The sequence below is a fragment of the Rhipicephalus sanguineus genome, chromosome 1 (assembly GCF_013339695.2).
Source record: "Rhipicephalus sanguineus isolate Rsan-2018 chromosome 1, BIME_Rsan_1.4, whole genome shotgun sequence".
In the NCBI taxonomy this organism is placed as follows: Eukaryota; Metazoa; Arthropoda; class Arachnida; order Ixodida; family Ixodidae; genus Rhipicephalus; species Rhipicephalus sanguineus.
The window spans coordinates 193,859,704-193,880,088 of NC_051176.1; the positions used below are offsets into that span (position 1 = coordinate 193,859,704).

General features: G+C 44.9%; 1 protein-coding gene across 1 annotated transcript in view; it reads left to right on the forward strand.

Moving 5' to 3' along the window:
- The window catches only part of LOC119404758 (CD109 antigen-like), a 99,163-nt gene that overhangs the window by 52,433 nt on the left and 26,345 nt on the right, over positions 1-20,385 (forward strand). The window contains 15 exon segments of the mRNA XM_037671423.2: positions 2,351-2,676; positions 3,736-3,966; positions 4,920-5,108; positions 5,609-5,719; positions 7,069-7,131; positions 7,355-7,552; positions 9,809-9,958; positions 11,424-11,564; positions 12,312-12,360; positions 12,865-12,890; positions 12,892-12,979; positions 13,248-13,370; positions 15,897-16,012; positions 16,902-17,015; positions 19,683-19,799. Coding sequence (XP_037527351.1) covers positions 2,351-2,676; positions 3,736-3,966; positions 4,920-5,108; positions 5,609-5,719; positions 7,069-7,131; positions 7,355-7,552; positions 9,809-9,958; positions 11,424-11,564; positions 12,312-12,360; positions 12,865-12,890; positions 12,892-12,979; positions 13,248-13,370; positions 15,897-16,012; positions 16,902-17,015; positions 19,683-19,799 — 2,042 coding nt within the window.

The window sequence follows — 20,385 nt, forward strand, 5'->3', positions numbered from 1 at the left end:
AACATTGCCCCTTTGAGATTTCGAAAAACCGGGCTCTGATAATTATTTCGGAGTAATGAAATTTGACCAAATTCACCGGCAAAACCGAAGCCAAAGCGCAACGAGCGCAACTAGCAGACGACCAAAATGACGTCACTGTTCACGACAACGATTGCAGTGGCGTTAGTTCTTCTGCATTTGCTAACTTCTGTGCCCCATGCGTGCTGTAATCGCAAGCACAGCCCGCACACCCACGAAGCAATGTCGATCGATGGTTGATGTAACGACTCTCGCTCATTCTTTACGTCTCGGAAGAGTATGGCGGTTTCGCTCTTCCACGTTTCGGTTTCACCGGTTAAATTGGTTATATTTCATCACTCTGCTATAATTACCAGCGTCCGCCTTTTGGAAATCTCAAAGCGCCAATGAACTATTCTCAGAAAGGGCTCCGATTCTCCCATTTGACCCGATCGCCTGAATCCTCTAATTAAAATTTTAATTCATTTAATTTATTTCATTACTATCGTAATTGATGTCTTTAGTTATGTTAAGATGACTGCTGCCATATAAAAAGTAATTATGAAGGCAGCGAGCAAATATTGCACTTCCCTTATTTTTTTAGGACTTTCGGACACATTTCTTGAAACACCCTGTATATGTTCAAAATGTGCGCCTAAAAACTGGCTTGGTTTTCCGAGGTATTTTTCCGTGTATTTACCAAAAGTAGTAAATATGGTTGCAGGCATTTTATTCTATTCACTCTGTTGCTACAGTCTTGGCCTTTGCGAGTGGACGTGCTCAGATACTGACACGCTACACTGACCTTTCCTATATTTATTTTATTTATTTATTGCACCCTCGAGGCCCGAGGGCGTTACAGAGGGGAGTGGAAAACGCGAAATTGTACAACAATTGGCTAGTAATATTATAAGTAAGAAAGTAATACAGTAGCGTAATAAGACAACAAACTAGTAATAGCAATACATACAATGTAGTTAGGCAATGATTTGCGCAAAGGACTCTAAGTACTAATGTAAAGGAACAAGGTAACATGATAAATATCATGTTACATAAACGCTACTGTATTACTTTCTTACTGTATAATATTACTAGCCAATTGTTGTACAATTTCTCGTTTTCCACCCCCCTCTGTAATGCCCTCGGGCCTTGAGGGTACAATAAATAACTAAAATAAATATAGGAAAGGTCAGTGTAGCGTGTCAGTATTAGCTAACATTGTATATGCAGGAATTAATATTAATTCCTGCATATACAACGTTAGCTAATTTTTCTGAATTGCTCGACAGCAAAACGATAAAAAGAATATGTTAAAATTTCCCACTTTAACAACGTTAGCTACAGCCTTGCGAAAAAGTTTGTTATCATTGATGGCGACTATGTCATTGGGAAGGTGGTTCCATTGCCGGTATGTTCTGGGGAAAAAGGAATGAGTGAAAGTGTTAGTATTTCCTGTTTGAATTCTGACTTTGTAGCGATGGTTTATACGGTGCGATAAGTAATGCAGCTGTGAAATGAAGTCATTTTGAAGAGATGGATGATGATAGAACCCGTGAAACAAAGTTAAGCGTGCTATCTTCCTCCGAGACGCTAGTGATGGGAGGCATAAGTTAGCTTTCATTGAAGTTATGCTGGAAGTACGGTTATAATTAGAATAAATGAATCGAACTGAATTATTTTGAACGAGCTCGAGAGAAAAGATGAGGTTTTTGTTGTGTGGGTACCACACTGCTGCAGCATATTCTAATTCGGGGCGCACTGATGACTGGTAAAGTAGTAGTTTTAAGGATGATGGGGCATTAGAAAAGTTGTGACGTAAGTAGCCAAGCGTGCTGTTAGCTCTACTGATTATGTACTCAATGTGAAGAGACCAGGTTAGATTTGAAGTTATATGAACGCCCAAGTATTTGTATGAGGTCACAGGATCTAAGGGGATCTTATTCAAATGGTAGGGTGGAAGAGTGGTGGAATTTCTGTGAACACGCAAAATTTTATATTTAATAATATTTAGTTCCATTCGCCAGGTATTACACCAATCACTTATGTAGTTTAAATCTGATTGAAGAGCATTAGAATCCTCAATACTGGTTATTTTACGATAAATTACACAATCGTCAGCAAACAAGTGAACGTGAGAAGTCAATATAGATTAGATGTCCAAGTTAATTATCCTTAGCTAATAAAGAACGTTTCGATAACCTATAATAATTTATTCTGTCCGTCCCTTCAAATGATACGTCTGAAGTAGGGCAACACTGCAGTAGGCGATTTAAAAGTAAATATGATACGTTTCTATTTGAATGCAATATCTTCAGAAAGTCCACGCACCCCCATACGCTTGTTCTTTTTGCAGGATTTATCAAAATCAACTTCGACCTTCCGTACGACTACGCGGTGGGCTGGTGGAGCCTCAAGGTAGTGGTGCTGAGCCAGGTGGAGGAACGCAAGATCCTGCTCGAGCGCTGGTTCACCGAGCGCTACGACGTGTACGTAAACGTGGCGCCGTTTGTGCTGGATACGGACGAATATTTCGAGGGCGATGTATCGGCGAACTACACTACCGTGGCGCCAGTGTTCGGCAACGCCACCATCCGCGCCTACGTGCGCCCCACCTTGGTGCAGGACTACGATCCGGGAATCCAGGTCGTCGAGCCATACCTCGAGGAATACGTGCACGATGTGAGCACCCACTCCCGCATGTCCATCCAGTGTTGCCGCTTAAAAATGCTCGACGTGCTCGAGCGTTTTTGCTTTCTGCCTGGACCACGTGGCCAGGACTCTTGAGCTCTCATCAGTATCCAACTCTCTGTTTTTGTTATAAGTAACCTCATATTAACCCCAACTGTACTGGCGCCGGCTGCAGGTTGTCAGGGTAGACCTAGTGAGCGCGCCGCAGCGGTGTGCAGAGGGTGTTGATGGTGTTTCTGTATCAACTATTCTAATCAGCCCTGCCGTGGCTGCCGAAGTCTCTTAGCTCGGCTAAGCTCGTCGGCTGCCTACGCGCCCTCTCTCTCTTGCAATCTGCGGTGGGGCCACCCGAGGGGGACTTAGTGTACGCTCTATTCCCGCGCGCCTATCGTTAGAGGTCTCTTTATAGAAAGCTTCGGGATATGTTTTCCTATGAAAGTGAACGAGATGCGTTTTCTGACCTCTTTTTATGTTTTATGTTTAAAACACCGGTGTTCTGTCTGCGAGTGTCCGCGGCTATCGAGTGATTTAGGTTTACGTTTGCCAGTGCACGTGAGATACTACGCTTGTTAATTTACTAATAGTAGGCGAACGCTTACTGCAGTACACGCGGCTGATAAAATTGCGAACCTAAATTCGTTTACTTGTACAGAAAATTGCTATCACTATCACGCTTCGCTCTTTGGACAAAGCTAACTGTTCTTCCTTTTGCCCTCACGGGGTTCAGTTAAGTGCAGTGATTCTGTTGAGCCAACTAGCAGCGCTGGGTGAAATATGTAAGGAGCGGGGATGCCGAATGCTAGAAAATAAGGCTTCGATGTCCCACGTCGTTGCATTCGTGCGCGCTTTATGCCTCACATTATTTCAATAATAACCACTGTCTGTTGACGGGTTCGTTTTCCACGTAAAGTCAACGCTTGCCTCGCGTAGCAGGCTTCGCGCAAGCAAGAACTTGGTAGTGCATTCATGAGAACCAGCGATGGCTTTGATTGCACACAAGTGAGGCACTCTGTCACTGACACTGATGTTTTTCTACGTTTACATTATCAGTTCCGGATGGGCTACCAGTTCAAGTTCCCCATGTCCGAACTTCGCGATCTTGCATCGCCCCACCCACTGGACAAATGTGAGATCGAAATAAAGGCTGCTGTGGGCGAACGTTTCCTGGACGTCATCGTCGACGGGTATGCGCGATCCCGCGTCATCAACTCGTCACTCAGCCTAAAGATTCTCGGTGTGAAGCCACTTGTCTTCAAGCCCGGAATGGTGTTCTCCGTATACGTGAGTATGCGCAAAGTGATGTAATACTGGACAAGCCATGGTACTTAGCGTACGCGTCATATTTTCAGGAGCTAGGTAGCTATTTCTTTTATTCACTTTGAGCATTGAATAATGACGACTATAAACAGGTACGGCAACGCTATAAATTTGCTTCGCGCACCAGTACCCAATGATCTACTATATGTCAAGCTATATTAACCGCAGATTACAATAGGGCGCACTGTGTTACGGAACTATAGTGCGCCTTTAGGGAACAAACTAAACATAGTCACTAAAGCATGTGAGACGGAATTTCCTCGACGTCACGTAGTAGGACGTCGCAACGGCCTCCCTGAGCCACTTAATAATAATTGTCGAAGTTTTATGCCTTGAAAGATGCTGCAGGGGAGCGCGACAGATTAGTTAGCACGTGAGGTTATGAAACTCATATTCAGCTGCTCTTCTCTCTCTATCTCTCTCTCTCTCTCTCTCTCTCTCTCTCTCACACACACACACACACACACACACACACACACACACACACACACACACACACACACACACACACACACACACACACACACACACACACACACACGCACGCACGCACGCACACACGCACACACGCACGCAAGCACACACGCACGCACGCACGCGAACACACACACACACACAAACACATTTTTTTCGTAACGGTTCCGCAGAAATTGTGTCGCCACGGAAAATCGAACCAGCCAGTGTGTGCGTAGGTCTTAATGATGTTAAACGTCCATCGAAAGACGGCAAATTACATGCGGCGCAACACATTCACTGTGAGCATTTGGAAATTTTCGCGGCTACTTTATGTAGCAGCGACATCGCTACTCACCTCGTTTGCGTGCATAGTCCAGCTAAGCTAAGTATACTCTATGGGGCCTTAGAGAGAGAGAGAGAAAATGTCGACAGCGCTTCGACGTCGCCTTTCCCGCTTGCAGATCGCCGTGACGTACCACGACTTGGTCAAGCTGCCGGAGGAGAAACTGGCCAACTCTAACATCTCGGTCAGTTTTACAACACAGGGTGGTGGTCGGGGTATAGAGGAAGTCCAGAAGCAGCCCGACGAGAAAGGCATGGCCATCATCGATGTGGAACCGCCCGACGGCGCCGAGCGCATCGTAATCAGGGTGCGTACCTTTCTCCGAATGCACAGTTTTAATAAAAGCGAGCACGTGCTAAAGCCCGCTTTCAGTGCACAAAATTCGATCAAGGAAAGAAAAAGAAAACGCTCGTTTTCTGGTCTTGGCGATACATAGCGATCGACTGAGTTATCTTTAAGCCGATGTCTTTGTGAAATCGCACAGCAGATATGAAAAGGAAAGTTGGCATGCACCTAAACTTACCTCGCAAAGTTACAAAGGAAACCGGTGCGGATTTTTTTCTTATGCCTGCGTTGAGATTCTGCAGAAACTCATTTTGGTACTGCAAATCCTATATTAACATTATCATCATTAGAGTGAGTTCAAGCTAACAAGCAAACCCCACTGTATTTTCAATAAACGTGGCATTTTCGATTATTCTGGTTTGTCTAAAGCATGATATGACGCGTTACTTGTGTGTATAATACCTCTTTATTTTCATGAAAGCTGCCTTTTTAGCCCCAAAACGACTAAACTGGCTCTTACAGGCGAGATATCATGATAAAGAAGACACAGTGGATACAGAAGCACTTGCAGTGGCTCAGCATTCGCCGAAAAAGAAGTACATACAGATAACTACGAGCACGACGAATGGTATTGTGAGTATCTTGACGCCTATTCAGTATTTCTGCTTCCCAGGCAATTGTAAAAATGTGCGACAAAGTATAAACTAAATGGGTCAATGTCCATGCAAGCAGCGACTGCAGAAATAGAAGAAGAAGTTGTTTGATATGAGGCGTTCTTGTTAGCATGCGGAATTGCCTCAAAAGACTTAGAAGTTATAGATGTGCGAGAAACCCATTACGGGGTCGCTAGTTGTTTCTGTCAAGCTTGCAGACATATTTGCTTTGTGTTCGGAATTATCAAAAAACCTTTTTGGATTAGACGCGCAATACGCTATCGCAGGAAGTTTCCATCTTAATAATAATATAATAATATCTGGGGTTTAACGTCCTAAAATCACGATATGATTATGAGGGACGCCGGAAATTTCGACCACTTGGGTTTCTTTAACGTGCACCTAAATCTAAGTGCACGGGCCTCAAACATTATCACCTTCCCTCGAAAATGCAGCCGCCGCGGCCGGGATCCGATCCCGCGAACTGCAGTCGAGCGCCATAACCACTAGACCACCGTGGCGGGGCGAAGTTTCAATCTTCTTATTTCACTTATTCTTTTCCTTTTTTTCATTGACAATAAAAGGCGTTGCCCGCGGGTCAGGACTAAAATAGCTGATTAACATCTTGACGGAGGTCAACCTACAAGTTGAAACTACGATACCGTTACGACGAACGCCGTAGGGAAGAACTACGAATAAATTTTAACCACCTGTGGTTCTTTAACACGCTCCTAAATTTAGGTACACGGATGTTTTTTTCCTTTAACCCGATCGAAATGCGGCCGCCGTGGTCGGGAATTCAACCCGCGTCCTCGAGATGCGCAGCCACAGTCGCATAAGCTACGATGGCGGATACGAGCAACAGCTATAGAACTGTTGAGCAGAAATTCACGGTATAAAGACGACGTATGGAAATCTCTTTTCGATATCCTTCGGCAGAGTTTTACTTCCAACGTACGCTTTCAAGGCAGATCAAGAGAGCCGCGGGTGCTAGCCAAGACTTCATCTGGTTTTCTACTTTGCTTTAGGACAGGGACCAGAAAAATAGAGGTGGACTCGAACGCGTATGACCCGTATATTTGAGGGTTCACGACGGTGTTAAGATGGAAGTGCAACCCAATAAATTCTGCCGTTTCATTCATTGTCAGCTCAAATGAGGTACGAAGCCGAAGTCCCAAATTACTGCTTTGCGAACTCTGTCATTTTTAACCGCCCTACACTAGACGCCTCGTTACACAATAAAGTCTCGTGAGCGGTGTTTTCTGTACATAGTTTTATTTCAATTAATCCGTGCGCTTATCGTCTACTGCATCATGTTTTCGTTTTCAGGCTGGCCAGTACGCCATATTCCACGTGCGCACCAACTTTTACATCAAGTTCTTCCACTATTTGGTGAGTTCTTCCGCATTGGTTCATAGTAGCCTATGTGTTTGTAAAGTATATTCTGTATCAATGTTCTTCGATGTTCTATTTCGCAGTGTTAAACGACCATCATTTTACCACAGTTTAGGAATCTCGGTGTCACAAAAAGCACCATGTTTTATGTTGACACTGACGCGAATCAAACGCACTCGTACGTCTTTCGCCTTCAACACGCGGTCTGAATGGTACGCAGGTGATTTCCAAGGGAACGGTGCTCCAATCTGGAGTGCAGAAAGCCTACGGCCTGGTCCAGACGATAACCGCATTCAGCATTCCCTTGTCACCCGAGATGGCACCGGCTGTGAAAGTGATGGTCTACCAGATATCCAGCAACGGCGATCTCACTGCTGACGCCATCATAGTTCCTGTCCAGGGTATCAACCGAGGAAACGTAAGAATTTGCGAAACTACATATTCGCAAAAGAGTGATAACTATCTTACTGACTGCTCCGGTGGCAACGCATTCGCTTTTAATGCGCTTAGCTGTCTGTAGGAATTGACGTTGGTTTCGCATCTCTATCTAACCCTTGTCGTGGGAGGATTCCGTGGATAGTATACTATGAGAGAGCGGTGTATAGAAACAGAACGGTGGTACAGTGACACCGTGCGGAGGTGCCGATGGCGTCGGCCCCACCTGTGGTACCAGCGGTGCCGGCGGCATCGACACCGGGGCCATTGACACGTTGGTGACACTGGTACTACATATAAATTCCGGCGTGCGGCACAGTGATGGTACCTTGCGGCACTGCACGTGGCAAGGGGAGTGCTCGGTAATTCTTGTCATTGGTGTATAGTTCTCAAATGACGTCGTTGAGACGTTACGCCTTTGGTCGCAAACGCAGCACGGTGTTTCGAAGTGGTGTACCTGTTCCTTCTCGCGTAACTGGTAAGGTACACGATGTATGGAGAATGAACGCAAAATAGCGCTTGCGTTTAGGCTCCCTAGCACGGTGGGTTGGATAACATTTATCGCACATAGTGCAACATAGTTCCGCATATAACGACCTTACTTGCATGGTGGTAGCGATTAGAGCTGTGCACGGGCCGTATTTCTGAGCCCGAGCCCGGCCCAGGCCCGCTGACTTTGTCGAAGGCCCGCCCGAGCCCGACGGCAAAGGGCTGCGAGCCCGCCCGGCCCGGCCCGACGTACGAAAACACAATCCTGGGCCCGGCCCGGCCCGGCTTTTTGAAGGTTCGCTGCGACAACAAAACATCGTTTTCCAGTAATTTCGCATTTTATTAAGCATATCAAATATGATCAAACGACACACGACGAACAGTCTCTATTACACAGATTACAAATTGTCGTGCAAAAACAGCAAGCAGTCCAACGATTCCGGCTTCAACGAAGTGCGGCGCTTTTGCTGTACAAGTAGACGGCCTCATGCCAGCAACAATGGAGTTCGCTCGCCAAAGCCGTCACATGTATGGGGTATGCCCATGCAAGCGTCAGCTTGCACGAAGGCGATCTACGTCGGGTCGCTCGTCGCTGTCGCGTGCATTTTCACTAATCTGGGATTTGGCCTTAAATCTAACGCGAACAGTCGCGTGGCGCCGTCACTAGCTCAGGTGGTGTTACTTCTCTGTTTGTCGGAGTGCAACAGAGGCAGTGCTTTACCTGCTCCCATTTTGTTTAAAATAGCGAATAGAAAGGAAAAGTGGTAAAGGGCGGTCGCGGAAAAGGTGCTGTCTGCGTGCTGGAAAATAATTCCCGCTCATTCTCTATATTTCGGGCTTGAGTCGGGCTTTGCGCCGGGCCCGAGCCCGGCCCGATAAAACTCCAAGTAGCCCGAGCCCGGCCCGGGCCCGAGGTGAAAATACGTCGGCCCGCCCGAGCCCGGCCCGCGGGCCGGGTCGGGCTCGGGCTTTCGGGCTACCCGGAGCCCGTGCACACCTCTAGTAGCGATAGCGCCACCCATCACATTTAGTGCAACACAGTGCTACATATAACGACCTCCGAAATCAAGCTAAATGCATTGTTGGACAATAACCGGGACTGGTTCTTGGTAGTTGTTTTCAGACGCTTGTATCTCTTCAGAGAGCTTCACTCCTGTCCCTCGAACGAATTTCTCGAAAGAAACTGCACTTTGCGATGGAGATAAATTGAAGAAATAAGTCTATGTGGGCCGAATAATTCATGCTGGTAAGAGATAAGAAGTATAGAAGTATACGTAATGACTTGCATTCCTTGTTCTTCCCTTTGCTTAATTCTGGCTATTAATAAAAGGTATCAAAGTTGCATCTATATGCTGGCCTTCTTTTTTAGACTTGTACTTCAGCTGTGACTGCATTTGAATAATTTGACCTTGATAATTGTTTCTTCAAAGTTGTAATTACCTTGTATATAGCGTGATGTATAGTTCCGTACTACGCTGTTTCGTTCTGTTACGTTGATTTTATGTGATCTATGTGGCGTTAGATCGAGTTAGAACCATGCATCATGCTGAACGCCAACTGAAGCACGAGCTTTCTTTTTTTTTCTTCTTTTTTTGAGGTCTTAGCAGTCTATTGGTCCAGTTCGCGATCTGTAATAGAAGCAAACTTGAAACCTGAAACGTTTGCTGTGTTTATGGTATGGTCTTGAGACTCTGGTCGGCATATTCATTGACATCCGCACATTCCGTTTTTTTTTTTTCTTAATTTACAGTTCTACATGTGGAAGAACTTGAAGCAAGACCGATCTAACAACTTGATTGAGTTGGTTCCCACGTATTCTCCGGAAACTGTTGCTGGTCTGAATGGACTGGATAGCGACTTGGTGGCTGTGCAAGGGAAGAACGACTTGACACTCACGTCGGTGAGGCCACGTTTGGTATTCATACTGCAACACGCGCCCCGAACGGCGGGATGTCATTGGACCGCCTGTGCGCTACGCACAGCAAAGCCGCTTCTGTGCCTTTAGTCTCACAACTTCCTCATACGTAAGTGTAGTCTGTGATTAGCCATCGCCACAGTGGTGGCCTCGCTACTACGCCGAGTGACGGGCACCAGAACATCAGTCAATTAGGAAACTCTCTTACGTAAGACAACTTTTGTTGATATATGTGGGTTTCGAACATTTTACGAGGGTTTGTAGAGGGATATGGTTGTTAGACTTAGTAGGTTACCTTAACGTCTTTTTCTACAATGATTACTGCTTTATATGTGCCAGTTATATGTGTACGTTTTCAAGTTGCGGCAGCGTATCTTTCATCACAAACCTATATAGAGTAGCCTTCCAGGCTTTTGACCCGACTAATATCGCTATGTTTAAGTAAAACTAAGCCTTCTCCTTTGACGTTCGTGGCGTACTGTACGTAAACTGGTCTAATACCAGTTTCCGTAGTAGTACGAAACGATTAGTACCAGTGCAGTAGCACCACTGTAGTACCAGGATGTATTATTGTACGTTGTGGTCCACATAAGAGAAAGAGTTTAAGGTAAGAGTGATACGCGATAATTAACAATGGGCAAGCAAGAGAAGCATCAGCCTGGTGCCAGATTTCAACGAAGATGCCTTGTCGAAACATTAGCGCCAGGCTGAAATTTTCCTTCTTTATGCTCTGTTCATTATAAGAAGTTGTTGTGCAGCATCACTGTTGGTGACACTGCCACGTGCGTTTATTCATATCCACAGTAAAGAAGAAAAAAAAAAAAAACTTTATTGACACTGCGATTCACATTGCGGGCATGCTCACTGCACAATCCTTATGACGGACGGGCTCTATCTTGTCTTCGTTTCAAATATTTGTCCGCTGTCCCTGACTACTATAGATACGCTGGAACCAAGGCTCAGCAAAACGTTTTGTCGGTGGCGGCATGGGCTGATGTGGCAACAATGGGCATGTTAAATGCTTACATTTAAATGCTACAATGAGCTGCAGCGTTTTTCAGTAATACTCACAGATAAATTTGTCACCTCGAAGTATTTACATTCAGCTTCTTTTGTTAGCCAATAAAGAACGAAGCATGCAAATAGACTAACCTGTACGTAGGTGGTTTAGAAGTAAATATTGCAAAACCACTGGCACGAGTACTCGCGCCCTCGGAGCGAATAAGTTAAGCTGAATGCCTTGAGCAATGTTTACTCCTGTCACTCCGCGGAATCGCTTTCAACTTGACGCGGCAATCAGTCTAAGCAGCATCCGCTTTGGGCAATCCACGGTGGAGCAATGCCTGTTTGAGGGAACAGAGTGTGCGCGCGTCGTGTGGTTTCTTCATTGACACCACGTGCAAGTGGGTAACGAAGAGCTGTCGCACTGTTTCCTCTAATGTTTCCGCAGGTAATCGAGACCCTGTACCACATGGAGGACCACTGGGGAAGCCACGTGCGCGCCGTGTGGCGGGACCGCGACGGGAAACCCGACAAGGCGGAATACTACGTCACGCAAAACTTCGCTCCAGACGTGAACAAGACGTTCGCGGTGCGTATATGCACCAAACACGAGGCGCTTTTGCATATGCGACTGAATATTCTTTTCTGCACTGAATTTTGACGGATGTGAAACCAGCAGAATTCCACTGGCGTTGGTCACGGTGTAAGGCGGAGCAGCATTGCTTGCCGATGAGCTGTGGAGGTGCAGTGAGCGTATGATATTAACGGAAAAACTTTGTGGCTGCTCATGAGGCGCGGACAAATGATCGTATGCGAATGCAAACCGTTATAAAGAAAAGTCTGTGGCTGCCCTCTGATGGAAAATCATTTCTTGTTTGGATTTCGTTTTGTTTTCACGCGCTGTACAGAAACCGCACAGAGACCCGCCACGGAGTCCGAGTTCGTGGTGTTCTAGCGGCTACTGAGTACGAGGCCTTGGGTTCAAACGCTGGCCGACCGGTGCGGCCGCATTCCGATGGGGGCAAACTGAAATAAAGTTCGTTTGCTTACGTGCACCTTCAAAAATTCCAGGCAAATTAATCCGCAATCATCCGGTACGACGTCCTTCATAAACTACTCTGCTGCTTCATCAGTAGCAGACGCGACCGTCCTACTTACAGGCTCTCACTTTCAATGAATAGTTGTCGAATTTGATCAAACGGTTGCAGATAACAGCAGTAGCACTCGTCTTATTTCGTTTCGGTAATATTTAGTAGTGTTTGTTGTGTGCCTTAGCACGTGTATGGTTGTCAGTATTTTTTTTTTCGATGCCAATGTTTTTTTCTTTCTCTTGCAGTTCGCAGGGCTCATTGTGGCTACAAACCTGAATGTCACGACTCTTCAGGGTAAGCATACACTCTCATCGACGGTCCAGAATTTCGTAATTCGAAACGAACTGCTAAGCCAAAACATCCGAGGAAACAGACAGACCTGCTGTCTGCTACTATTTGGCTTGTTAACGGCCGTATGAAACTTGGACGGAATATGATCCTCCGTGGCCCTACATAGAAAGTCGTTATTATGTATTTTTGGTCATCGTTCTAGTTTAGCAGCAATGCGACAGTTGACGATCTTGAACTGGCGCACATTCTTCCGTAAAGTTACTTCCTGGACCTCGCGTGACGCAGATATTTATTTATTTATTTTATTGTTGTTGTTAATATTCCGCTAATGTACCTTTGAATTCATTTTATAATTCGGAAGGGTACCCAGCTAGCAGAACTTAGCCTGGCATCTCTCCTGGCGAAATTTCTGTTTTCCGCAGCGCTGAGCGGGATGGGTGATCAGCTATATTAGTGTTGTAGTTCTTGCAATAAGAAACTGTACCTTAACAAGCCTTGGCCTTACAGACTTGTGCAACGAGACTGCTGGGTTCCCTTCCCTGCGTGAACGGCGAATGCTATCCTAAGAGTGGACGCTGCAATGGATACAAGGACTGCTACGATGGAACTGACGAGGGAAACTGTGAGTGGTTCTCTTCTGCCATTTGCACGTCCCTGACATAAAATCTGCTTTCGGTGAAATCTTTTCGCTTCTACTTTCGGTTCAGGCTGTTAAACGCACTGCAGCATGGATCGATTGTTAGGACCAATTACTGGACTCTAAGAATCTACATATTTGTCGTAAAGGACACACACTATTGACTGCATCATATGGCGAATGTAATTCAGAGAGAGCTGTGTTTATTGCTTATAATCAGGCTGCCTGCATTTCTTCATTGCGTTGCTTTCAGGTGAAAAGGACGACTTAGAAGATCAAAGTTTGTTCGAGTTTTTCTTGTACAGAACAAATCGTTTTAACAACTTCTTCGACGCTACAGGAGGCAATTTCGCCTGGCATCATGCAATTACCGGGTAAGATTCCAATACATAATAGGCGTCGCAGTTTAGTTTCAGGTGCATATTGCTTAGGAGGAGGAACCTCGTAGGCTTCTAGAATTCTTCAGTGGTCATCACTGTGTTCTTGGAGACAAAACGGGCCACACGCGCAGCATTCACCGGCAGAGGAATACTAAGAGACATCAATGGTGTAATCAGTGCTGCTAACCATGGGTAGAGGCATGCATGCTTTTGCAGGTTGCAGGATATCTGTAATACTTGCCTTTTTTTTTCTTCATTGCTTTCTCAATAATCTCTTAATTTAATTTCTTCGCTCTCGATCTTAAGTGTGTGCGTGTTTTAGGAAATCAGAGATACAAGAGCAAAGTATATCAACTACACTTTTAATCAGGCCCTGGTTAAATGCTGGCTATATCCAAGAGACCAGACGAAAAATGTCCGGTTTCCTGGGTATATCTAGCGCTTTAAGCGGGACCTGATTAAAGGTGTATACGATGACAACAGTCAATGAAGTCAAGCATATCAAAAGGGAAATAAAATTTTAGAACATTGAAAGGTCGCAATTCAATAAGACGGTAGAATTAACTTTGCCATTAGTCCGCTATTATTATAATGGAAGGAGATAAAACAAAAGTATGCGCCGATGATTTCTACCCATATCAACATGAAACTCAAACCTGCAGTAGTAGCATACTGCTGCATAGCGATAACGGTGTGTTGTGCTGCTAACTTCAAGGACGCGGCTTCAATTCTCGGCCGTGACAGCTGCATTTTGATAGAGCCACAATGAAAAAAAAAGAAGAAGAAGACTTGGAGGACGCTTGAGCTTCGCCTTCAAGAGTAGAACGCGATAGCGTAATCGGGCCCCGTGCGCATCACCTTCTCAGTTGCTAGCCTGACTTCGGTTCTCGGTGGATGCCTCAACTGTGCCGCAAGGAAACGAACGTCTGTGTGCATAGCATTGGCCGTTTCAAACTATCCTAGAATGCCTACTGCAAGTACAATTGTTAAGTGCCCACTACGCCATAATTCTTTTGCGAATCAGCGAAGGGCCCGCTACGCATCCGTATGGCAACACGCGAACCTACGAAGCTGCTCACTTTGTTGATGCTTTTGCTGCTGATGATTATGATGATTAAAGATGTCTGAGCGCTTTTAAAACACCCATTAGTTGCGCAATTCACATGTTTTGACGCGTGGCGCGGTTCTCCTTAACATGCGTTAAGGAGACTCCTCCTACATGACATTCCTATAGTGTTCTTGTTGTATTTTTTTCGAAGCGTTTTCAAGCAATGGCGTGGCTCTGTGGTAGAACACCTGCTTGCCACGCAGGAGGCCTGGGTTCGATTCTCACTCGAACTGAAGATTTTTATTATTTATTTTGTTTGCATCTTTCTTGATTTTTCACTCACAACCAACGACGCCGACACAGACACCGACGCCAGAATTTCTGCGAAACTAGCGTTTAACGCTATCGCGTTTAAACTCGCGTACTTACATTTAGGTGCACGTTAAAAAAATACCTTAAAGCGTGGACAAAATGAACCGAGTTCTCCCACTACGGCGTGCCTCATATTGTGGTTAAACCCCATCATTCAAGTTTAAATTTAACATGAAGATGAAAAGCGTGCCGCGTGGACCACTCTAAGAGAATTAAGTGACACGCATTTGCAGAAGAGAATATCCTCGGGCCGTGGCCTGGATTGTGTGCAAAGCAGAAAGCCACAAAAGCGCTGTTACAGTTCTTGTCATGCATCAGCCTATATGAACTCTCGTCGCTGACTGAAAGATGAACGGTAACTGTGTGTGTGGCTGCTGCGTACATTTTTCCCCTTCTCGTCCTATTCATTCAGTCCATTTTCCCAAGTGAAGCGTAGTCAACTGGGCTGGGTGGTCCTAGTAAGTCTCCCTGTAGTTCCTTTATCACCTCTCTCGGTATAACGAACTACATGACGTCTGCAGTTTTATCAATGTCCCAAATACACCGCGATGCCCCCGCGTGGCGTTCTCTAACAACCTAACAGCCACTTATTAAAAAAAATGGAATTAGGTACAAGAAAGGAGGTACTCCCACGGCAGCGATTGCAGATATGTACTAGAACGTATACATGCATGTAAATATATGGATAGACCAGCACCGCGGTAGCTCAGTTTATCATGACACACACACACACCACACACACAACACACACACACACACCACACACACACACACACACACACACAACACACACAAAACCACACACACACACACACACACACCACACACACACATATATATATATATATATATATATATATATATATAATATATATATATATATTGGACAATTATAAATTTAAAATATAATATTCCGATCATTAAATTTTCAAAAATAATTATTTTCTTAATGTTTTTCATGTCTTCAATGTCTGTTTTGTATGCATGTTGACTCAACTAAAAGAAGTCCCTTATTTCCGCGTATATTCTAGCTAGAATGGATTGTGAGTGCCATCTTGGATAACGTGTTCAATTACCTCACGATCTTCTTTTCTTTCAGAAACCTTAAAGGACATATACATGCCATGTCTTGTCCCTAAGGGTCCAACGTTGTACATGTTCAATGCTATTGCTGTTAGCAGACTGCACGGCTTTGCCATCCTTAATGAGCCGATATACGTAAGTATGCCTTTTTTTTTTTCAGCCCCTGTTAGAGTTATCATGCGTTCTTCTAGACATGGTAAATAAGCTGGTAAAGACTTGATAAATAAGCCCCAAAGAAAAAAGGAAAAAAAAAGCTTTCGCGAATAACAGAAATATGACATTTGCGAATGGGTTCTACAACTGTTATTTTAATACACGTGGCGAAGTTAGTTAATTAACCCGTATCAAAAGCAGAAACTTAAAAATATTTTATAAAATTGATTATTGCTAGTATATTACGTACGTTGTCATGGTGCTCGAAAATACATCCTGTAGTTATTTCACATTGCGTACTATAACGCCGTCACAATGTCTGTGTGTATGTTTTTCGTACAGTTTTGTATTTTTTTAAAATATATATTTTCCTACACTTTTGTCTTCATTATACTACGTTGTACTTGTTTCTGTGTTATGTGTGAATTCGCTGCACCCAGCCTGTTACGGCCAAGACGGCCAACAGTATTCGGAAATAAAAGTAACAAAATAAAATTAATAAAATGCAAGTAAGCTACCAGCAACGTGCAGTTGGTATCACCCGCAAAACATTTCGCTCTGAAAACACTTGCTCTTTGTTAGCTGGTACGCACAGAATGATTAAATGAATGAATTATGTCTTCTCTAGTGCCGGTGGTTCGTAAGCCACAACACGTGTAGGCGCACATACAAAAACAAAACAGAACAAAAAAGTTTCATATCACGTCTGTAGTAGTTGAAACGCAGAATGATTTTCTGTTTAACGTACGAGCGCCGCACTAGTGTTTACGCTTGCTATGACTTAACCGCCAACGTCAATGACAGTAGAGGTATATGTCATTTGCTGTTTAAGTCTTTCTTATGTAAAATAAACCATTCAATTACTCTGCAGCACAACAGCTTACGGCCTTTCTACATGACGTACGAGGCACCTACAGAGGCTGTCATTGGAGAGCAAATTGGCATACGTGTGGTCCTCTTCAATTACCAGAACTACTTGGTTCAAGTAAGTGCACATTTTCACATGTTATGGCTTGTGATTATTAAAAAGTCGCAGTTTCGCCGCAAGGGCGAAGCAGTGAATACGACAGCAGCAAATTGAAATGTCTCACGAAGAACGGCAAGCAGCTCGAAACTTGCAGCGCACTACTCAAGCACAAAGGACGCACGAAAAGAACACACACAGGACGAGCGCGAACTAACAACTGTAACACTTGTTCATTCAACTACTCCCTAATTTGGCTCTTCTAGCTCTATCCTTTAAATGTTTGAGGCCCGTGTACTTAGATTTAGGTCACGTTATAGAACCCCAGGTGGTCGCAATTTCCGGAGCCCTCCACTACGACGTCTTTCATAATCATATTGTGGTTTTGAAACGTTAAACCCCAGATATTATTATTACCTCTATCCTTTCGCAAACGCGGCCGCTGCAGTGAGCGAAGAGACCATCGTGCGGTGTATAGCCGCAACGCAAACTTTGCGGTGAAAGCACACGACGTACAAACCTTTTCCCTTCAAGAGATAAGCTCTCGGGCACGGGCGACCTCGCCCTGTATGTAAAGTACAAGTCAAAAGCGCGCATCTCAACCCCGGCGCGACGACTTTTAAAGCGTGCCCTTCGCGCCATCTCGCGGGTGCTAGTGAACAAGCTGAAGCACCTCCGAGCTCTGCGTACAGCCAGCGGTAAATGGTGTATATAAATAGCTCGCCGTTAGTATGCTGAAGGACGTGTGCTGCGCGGCGAAGTTCTTTAACGCAGCGCGCTGCTCAGCGAGCGGTCGAAGGTTCGGACCCTCGGGCGCGCGCTTCGGAAAATATTTATTCTGAATTATTTTTCTTTATGGTATATATATATATATATATATATATATATATATATATACGGAACATGACGGCGACGGGCGACGGCAAAAAAAAAACCAAGAGTTTCCATATAATTGCTAGCGAAATAAAAAGAAAGATTGAAGAAAGAAAGATGAGGAGCCATTCCACTCTGTGAAGGTGGATGACCAGCGAAGCTGTTTAGTACACAACACAGAGGTGACACAGAATTTTCAGCAACGGTACAAACTCATTTATTGTCTGGAAGGGCATTGGGCGGCGTCGACACGGCGTGTTCTTTTTAGCGTCCGTCAGCTTCTTGAGCGGCCCCTTAAAAGGAGGATCGCGCGACCACCGAAATGCATCTTTGGCATCAAATTTTTGCAAAGCCGGAATTTTCCCGATGTGCACGATTCTCCATGTCGGCTTTACATCTTGTCTTGCAGAGGGCTTTTATGCCAGTGTTACAAAAGTCGACTTCATAGAAAGTGTTCTCTTTTCACATTTGTATTGCACTGCGGGTACAACGCATTCGTGTGGTTCAGATTTATTCACTCTCTGCAAGCATGGGTGTGTAGCTCAGTGGTCAAGGCACTCGCATTCGGAGCGTGGGGGCCCGGGTTCCAAACCAGCCCCGCGAGGAAAAATTATTTTGTTTTATTCATTTATTTTTGGAACTTTTCTGTTGGCGGGCACGAACAAATCCCACCAACGAGTCACATACAGCGTCGCTGTAAAGGAAAAGGAACTTTGCACAGTTGATGAATATAGAGCCAAGGATGGCATTGATGCCAAGGATGGCATGGATGGCAATGATGGCTTCTGACGCATGCGCAGCGACGGAAGCTTGGTCGGTTGTTACGTTGCTACATCGGCGCTCACAACGAGTAGCAGTATAATAAAAGACGATCACGATGTTTTGGTGATCACGATCACCAAAATATCGCAATCTCCTTCCCTGACATGACAGTATTCTGCATCATCACGAGACAGTATATCCTCCTGGAAAACTAAAGTGAAACGGGCGGTAGGAAAGCTATTATATTCAATTACTTCGGGCTATCTGCTAGTCTACTCGTCAATATTCTTTCTATAGTGCTTAGAGGTCAAGGACGTTCATTTGCCCCCTCTCTCAACCCCCCCCCCCAATTCACCCCCTCCCCCCCCAAAAAAGAAAGCGAGGTAATAAATATCCCAGATCTCCTTTAAGGAACACATAAACGTCCTAGTAACAGCAGCGGTGATTTTACCCCTTTTTGCACTTCGTATGAGCACGAAGATCATTTAATCCGTGCTTTGGGGCCAAATATAAAATAGAGAAATACATTACTTTCTTATAATCGGATAAGGACTCACCATAGCGCCTACTATGCTAGCTTCTGAAAAACCATATTGAGGTACAGCTTCATAAAATTCCTGGTCCGCATTCACAAAACCTCTTGCGCTAGACTTGTTTGCGATTAGGAAAAAATGCTAGCCATTCGTGGTGCTGAACACATTATAAGCTAATGAATACGGGCCAGTGGGAATGCACTTTTACGAATGCAAAGCATAGTGAATTCGGTTCGCGATCTCGCAAGCATCTCGCAGGTGAAATGTCATTTTCCGGCGAAAATGTTCCGGAAAAGTGAGTGAATTTTTCGCTTATTTTACGTCGTGTTAAAGCCACCACTGAGTGGATACTCATGAGTACTGCTAGCTGTTTTAAACTAATGGCTCTGCAATATTTGCGTGCACTTCGGAGTCTTTCATGCCTTCGCATAACGTCCGTTACGTTCAACGTATCGAATCTTGCCTATTCGTTGTTTGGTCACTGACAAATGTTGTACGTCTGTCTGCGTTGCACTTCTAGGCTGAACTTCGAGTGCTTGGATCTGAAGACTACCGGTTTGTGCAAGTCGGACCTTTGGGTCGAGTCGGCTCGTACAGCCCCGTCACCACCAAGGGTGAAATGCAGCATGTGGTTTACGTTAGTATGCCTCCCTTCTTTGTTTGCTCTCTTACAGATTTATCACCGTTACTCTCACGTCCTGTCGTATCTTTACCAGCTAACGAAAGCAGATGCCGAGCAATGATTCAGATAAACTCGATGCACGACAAGTGTAAGCGGCGCCGGCATATTGGTATTGATACGTAAAAAAAAAGCAAAATTTATTGCTTGCAGTTAATAATTATATTAAAATGAGAAATGACACGAAAGGCAGGGATGTGAACCAGCCTCGCCTCCGGTTTGCTGCCCCGCGCAGGGGAAGTGAGAACGTCGAATTACCTAAAGCGAGGAATATGTCTTTAACGGCACTCAGCTTCAAGCACGAACGCACGTCAGCCGGCGTGCTTACGCCGCCGCACGCGAACTCGATTCCTACTTAATGTGTGCGTATGTACTTCAGTGTGGACAGTTTTCGTGGCCGGCAGGAAGCCTTCTTTGTCTTGTCATTCGCAACGGAAGCTGGTCGCAGGCAACAATCAGTGCTAAGGATGTCAAATATTTGTTCAAACACGCGGTGTAGTGACGATTCCTTTAGTTTATTATGATCTTTTTTTTCTGTTATTTT